This window comes from Mercenaria mercenaria, chromosome 8, assembly GCF_021730395.1.
Source record: "Mercenaria mercenaria strain notata chromosome 8, MADL_Memer_1, whole genome shotgun sequence".
NCBI classification, from domain to species: domain Eukaryota; kingdom Metazoa; phylum Mollusca; class Bivalvia; order Venerida; family Veneridae; genus Mercenaria; species Mercenaria mercenaria.
In genome coordinates, this window is record NC_069368.1 from 68811812 (window position 1) to 68818735 (window position 6924).

At 36.2% G+C, this 6924-nt stretch overlaps 1 protein-coding gene across 1 annotated transcript; it reads right to left on the reverse strand.

The window, feature by feature from the left end:
• Positions 1-4378: 4378 nt before the first annotated feature.
• LOC123565638 (uncharacterized) lies at positions 4379-5625 on the reverse strand. Its single transcript, XM_053550394.1, has one exon. It carries the CDS (start codon positions 5542-5544, stop codon positions 4459-4461), a length of 1086 nt encoding a protein of 361 aa, XP_053406369.1. The 5' UTR covers positions 5545-5625; the 3' UTR covers positions 4379-4458.
• Positions 5626-6924: the final 1299 nt, after the last annotated feature.

Consider the following 6924-nt stretch of genomic DNA (forward strand, 5'->3'; position numbering starts at 1 on the left):
GTAAAATCAAAATTATTCCAAAGTTCTACACCGTCTAAAATCCGGTCTTGGACGGGTAACATTGCAATTTTTGGTTGCGGGTTTATCCCGCTACCAAAGTTAAGTGTATTTCTGACAATCATGTAGCCCTACTCTTTGATTTATCGGGATGGCTTTATGGTCTGATATTTTACAGTTGCCATCCCTCTAAAAAAAGTCGTAAGTAATTACGCTATCCCTAAACGTGCACTTTTTGGACTATGTTTGGTCTGGTCTGGCCTGGCCAGTGGCCTGGCTCGATATGCCCAATTTTTTTACAAGACCGGACAATAGGTTGTTCATAATGTTTCACAATCAAATCAAATCTTGCTACTGTATACAGTCATTAATTTTACGACTTCGACCTGTTTTTGAAAAGTCACGAAAATACACAAAAATCAATGAAAGAACAAAAAAAAAAAAAAACAACAACGAACTAACAAGTCAAAATATACACCCCTATATCTTCAAGAATGCCGCTAGTTTACAAAGTGCATCTTCTAGATATATGTCTCATTTCTTCCAGTTCGCCAGGAGCGCGCATATTGTAAGAATTACTTACAATGGACTTTAAAATTAAACTAGAATGTGTCTGTAGGACACAGGGTGTGCCCCCATTGGTACATTTGTCACAAATAAGGGGCAATAATTCAAATGTTTGCAGCATTAATGGGATTTAGCCAAAACATACATTTTATGAAAAGGATTCATTATTCTACGCCATATATTTTTGAGCTATGAGCATCACAAACAAAAAATCAACTATTTTGGCTATTTCAAGGGGTACAACTCTGTAATAAGCACAAAGATTCTCAAGAAGAATGCCAAGTGAGAAGGGTCACATCATGATAAAGACTCTAGCAAGGTTTCATGAATTTACATTAAATACTTTTTGAGCTAGGCACATAATTAGGTGAAAATGTGCATTTTTTACTATTTCAGGGGCCATAACTTTAAAAATAGGAGGTGAAGCCGGCAAAAATATAGAAGGCGTGCAAGTTTATATCATGATAAAGACTTATGCAAGTTTTCAACCATTTATATTAAATACTTTTTGAGCTAGGTGCATCAAAAGGTGAAAATGAGCATTTTTTTACTATTTCAGGGGCCAGACAAAAAATAAGAGATGCGCAGGATCACATCATGACCAAGACTCATACAAGGTTTGATCAATTTATATGAAATACTTTTTGAGCTAGGTACGTCACAAGGTGAAAATGTGCATTTTTGACTATTTCCGGGGCCATAACTCTGAAAATAGGGGGCGGTGCCAGACAAAAAATAGGAGGTGCACAAGTTCATCATGACAAAGACTCATACAAGATTTAATCAATTTATATGAAATACTTTTTGAGCTAGGCGCGTCACAAGGAGAAAATGGGCATTTTTGACTACTTCATGGGCTATAACTCTGAAAATAGGGGGTGGAGCCAGACAAAAAATAGGAGGTGCGAAAGTTCATATCATGATTAAGACTCATGCAAGGTTTCATGGATCTATATCAAATACTTTTTTAGCTAGGCGTGTCACAAGGTCAAAATGTGTATTTTTGACTATTTCAGGGGCCATACCTCTAAAAATAGGGGACGGAGCCAGACGAAAAATAGGAGGTGCGAAAGTTCATATCATGATTAAGACCCATGCAAGGTTTCATGAATCTATATCAAATACTTTTTGAGCTAGGCGCGTCACGAACTTCGGACGCACAGACGCATGGACAAGACCAAATCTATATGCCCCCACCACTCATGGAGGGGGGGGGGGGGGGAGGGGGGCACAAAAATAATGTCAATCCGTCACAAGTCTGAATCGGTATCCAATTCTAAAATTAGCATTTCGAGTCTGTCTATAGGCTACATACGACGGAGACAAATGGAGACATGCGCCACATTGAATCTCCCTGTTTTGATCTTCCCCTAGTGTAAGCAATGATCGATCAATTACATTCTAAGACTTACAAAACAATCTTGAGTGCAAAAATGCCGGGACTATAGTCTATAGTATACCTCCTTTTCATCTCTTGCAACGTCTTTCCAGTATATTGCCCTTCTTTTATGATCTATCATATATTTTCATATTTTCCCAAATTCTCCTCTTAAAAATTACACTCTTACAAAATAATTCTGACTGCGAAAAGGCCGTGGACTTAGCCCCTTAAATTTCATCTCTTACTACCTCCTTTTTTCCCCGTATATACCCCTCGTTTTATGATCCACGATAAAATTTCATATTTTTCAAATTTTGCCACTTCCAAAATTACATTCTTACAAAATAATTCTAACTGCGAAAAGGTCAGGGACTTAGCTCCTTTCAACTCTTACTATTTCCTATCTTCCCCCAATGTTTCCCTTCTTTTATGCATGATCTATGATAAAATTTCATCTTTTTCAAATTTCACGCCGTGCAAAATTACAATCTTACAAAATAATTCTAACTTCGAAAAGGCCGGGGACTTAGCCTCTCTTTGGTCCTGCTACCTCCTCTCATCCCTTTATAGTCCCCTTGTTTTATGATCCTTGATAAAATTTAATATTTTTCAAAATTTCGCCTCTTACAAAATTACAATCTTACAAAATAATTCTTACTACGAAAAGGCCGGGGACTTAGCCCTTTTCACCTTTTACTATCTCCTATCTTCCCCCTATGTTCCCCCTTCTTTTATGATATATGATAAAATTTCATCTTTTCCATTTCGCCATTTACAAAATTACATTCTTACAAAATAATTCTTACTACGAAAACGCCGGGAACTCAGCCTCTTTCAACTCCTCCTACCTCCTCTCTTCCCTTATATTCCCGTTGTTTTATGATCCGTGATAAAATTTCATATTTTTCAAATTTCGCCACTTAAAAGATTACATTCTTACAAAATATTTCTTACTACGAAAATACCGGAGTCTTAGCCCCTTTCATCTCTTATTATCTCTTATCTTCCCCGTACAGTCCCCTTGTTTTATGATCTATGATAAAATTTCATATTTTTAAAAAATTTCGCCACTTACAAAATTACATTCTTACAAAAAAAATCTTACTCTGAAAAGGCCGGGAACTTAGCCCCTTTCAGCGCCTGCTACCTCCTTTCTTCCCTTATATTCCCCTTGTTTTATGATTCTTGATAAAATTTCATATTTTTCAAATTTCACCACTTACACAATTACATTCTTACCAAATAATTCTTACTATGAAAAGACCGGGAACTTACCTCTTTCATCTCTTACTATCTCCTATCTTCCCCGATGTTCCCCTTCTTTTATGCATGATCTATGATAAAATTTCATCTTTTTCAAATTTCGCCACTTACAAAATTACATTCTTACAAAATAATTCTTACTATGTAAATGCCGGGAACTTGGTCCCTTTCAACTCTCCTACCTCCTCTTTTCCCTTATATTCCCCTTGTTTTATAATCCGTGATAAAATTTCATATTTTTCAAATTTCGCCACTTACAAAATTACATTCTTACAAAATATTTCTTACTACTAAAATATCGGGGTCTTAGCCCCTTTCATCTCTTACTATCTCTTATCTTCCCCGTATAGTCCCCTTGTTTTATGATCTATGATAAAATTTCATATTTTTCAAATTTCTCCACTTACAAAATAAACACAGTTATTGTTCGTTCTGGCCTAAAAATGAGATATGTAACTATGTTCTTGTTATTGAATTTCATAAAGTGCATTTCCTTTTCCAAATCTTTTCACAGATCTTATAAACTCTACCTATGCCGGTGCTAGGGGACGTCAACAAAGGTATTGTACACTTCATTACCTCTCATGAACAGACTTAGCCAACCGAGTCTGCTCAACGGTTATGATGTTTGGGTGCGTTATATGCTTCCAAAGGATTTTTTTCACAGATATTATTAACTATCATAACAGCAGCCTTTAAGTGCCGTCTGGTAGCTGTAAAAAGTCTCCCCGTACTTGGACAGTGTTGTTATATTTTCTGGTCCTTTGGGATTATGGAGAACATTCATTTTTACAATAATAGAATTCCGCTTACGCCGGTGCTAGGGGGGCATATTTCATTACCTCTCATGAACAGACTCATGCTGTTTGGTTGCTTTCTATACTTCCAAAGGATCTTTTTCACAGATTTTTATTCATTAGACAGCTCGAACACACAGATGTTAGCTGATCGTAGTTAGTGTCATACATACTGGTGTGGTCAAATTTTGGACTACTTTACCTAAACATTGTGCGCGTTTTTTTTCTTCGTTCGTGAGATAGTTGCCTTTTAACTATGGTAAAAACTGAACCTCATTCATTATCTGGCAAAACAAAACAAAACAAATACATTTTGTTAGTATTACTATAAACATTCAAAACATCTCAAACGGGCTTGATAATAAAGCTTTTATTGCACTGTAAATTGGCCAATTAGGCCGATGATCATTCATGCAAAAAATACGGTAAACACAGAATGTTCATATATACATATTAATATTCTATAAACTTGTCTTCTTTGGTATCTCTGTCGTTCTTTCCATTTCGGCACGACAGTAAAATGAACCTTAGAAAGCCAAGAAGGTCCAAAATAAAAAGACCCCCAAATGCAATAACAAGAATTAAAATTCCTATTAAACCTACCATTCTAGATGAATGCCTGTCGTCCATTTTGCTAATAAGTTTATTACGCGCAGATGCTGTTTCTCTCGAATCAATTTTAATGTCGGCTATTAACTTCGCAATGATTTCTTCCTGCGTCATGTTCGTAAAAGATTTATTTGTATTACAGAAACAAGGCATTATGTAAAGTTTCTGACGAAAAACTGATGAACTTGTCTTTATTATACTTCGTCCAGTGGTTGCCGCTTTTGTCGAAGTTGGTGTTGGGGCTGTTGATGGAGCCTGTGTTGTCGTTGTTGTCCAAGAAGCCTGTGTCGATATGAACGTTGTTGTAGGAGATGTTGTTGTTGGAGCTTGCGTTATTGTTGTAGGAAATTGTGTTATTGTTGTGGTGGTGTCAGCTTGCGTTGTTGTTGTAGGAACTTTCCTTGTCGTTGTTGTTAAAGGAATTTCAGGTGTTGTTGTAGGAGTTTGCGTTGTTGTAATGGAGGTAGGTACCTGCGATGTTGTTGTTGTTAAAGGGACTGGAGTTGTTTCCGATGCTGTTGTTGCAGCTGATGTTGTTGTTGAAGCTGGTATGCTTGATGTGGGAGTTTGCGTTGTTGGTGTGGTGGTGGGAAATTGTGTTGTTGTTGCAATGGTGGTGGTGGAAACTTGCGTTGTTGTTGTTGTTGAAGGGATTTGAGTGGTTGTAGAAGTTGTTGTTGAAACTGGTGTTGTCGCAGTATCTTGTATTGTCGTTGTGGTGGTGGAAGCTTGTGTTGTTGTTGTTGTAAGAGCTTGCGTTGTTGTCGGCGTTGTTGTAGACGTTGTTGTAGGAATTGTTGTAAACGTTGTTGTAGGCGCTGTTGTCGGCGTTGTTGTGGGCGTTGTTGTTGCCGTTGTTGTGGGCGTTGTTGTAGACGTTGCTGTAGACGTTGTGTATGTTGTTGTAGACGTTGTTGTAGGTGACTGCATTGTAGTGGGAGAACCTGAAACGACAATAGTCTTAGTGTATCAATGTTTTAATTGTTTTTAACTACAATTGTTAATATCAACTTAACTTTCTTAAGGTATTCTAGCATAAAAGTTCTGTTATTGTCACTTTTCTGGGGTGTTTTAACAAGGAGAGAAAACGTGTGTTAACAGAGAGATTCTCGCGCTCACGTGCTGTTATAATACCTTTTTATATATGCACGTTCCGTGGCAAAGCGTAAATGCATTACGGCCCCAAAACGGATAATTCAAAATGAAATGACGTCAACGTGACAAAACAATGTAGACTTTACCGCGCATTTCATGGAAATTCAATGACGTTGAAGGACAATGTATCCATTTACCTGGTTTTTATGCGTTTTATGCTAGAATAGCGTTAGCGCATGTTCTTTTCGTGTTACGGGTACCAACCAATCCCTCGAGATTCTGCAGATGTTATAACACGAAAAAACATGCGTTATCCCTACATTAAATACCTTATGGAAATGTTTAAAAATGGCAATAGCTTGATATATTCTTAAAGTTGACTTTGTTTTGCACAGTGTTGCAATATCTAAACAACTTTTACCGTGTCGTTTTATAAATTTTGTATAATTTATGATATTTCCTCAAGCTCAAGTAGAGAAAATTTAAAGTGATGGCCGTTGTCCAAAATGTTTGCAAAGAATTCATTATACCATTATTTTTTTATGAAAGAAACGTCAAACTATTGGTAAACAATTATAAAACACGAAATAAAACTGCCAATATCATTTTTTTCTAGGATGCCTCAAGTAAAAGGATTCAATGAGACAGAATTCTAACTCCAACATTGAAAAATTAAGGTCGAGTCCTGTGGGACTGTTTAAAATTTAGTCAGTTCATTCAAAAATAAGCTCGGAAGCGAAGTAAAACCTACCTACATTTCTTCCACAATATGTTATATAAAGAGTAAAGTCAAATTGAAAATAGAGAATTTTTACCGCATGTAACTCAGTATTTTTAAAGCCCCCTTCTGTTTTAGAGGTAAATTCACTTTGAACAGCAAGGAATCGCTGATCAAATAAAAAAATTCCAATTTTTGTAATACCGGTATAAATCAATATTAAAATATGTCTTGAAAAAAGTAAAAAACTTACAAGAAAAAAAGGAATAGAAGGAAAACAATTTGGTCCCAATGTACCAGTACGTGGCTTGAACCTATGCCCCTTGAAAAATTTAAGTCAAAAGTAGATTTATGGGAGGAATTGAATACTCTCCAAAAGGAGGTACTATTTTAGGTATCCTTAAATAGAAAGTTTCCAAACACTGACTCTAATACATTGTGTCAGTTACCTATATAATGAAGTTATATAGATCTACACTTTTCGTACATACATGTTT

Excerpts from the sequence above, each read along its gene's own strand:
- LOC123565638 (XM_053550394.1), bottom strand. The coding sequence starts at position 5,544 with ATGCAGTCACCTACAACAACGTCTACAACAACATACACAACGTCTACA.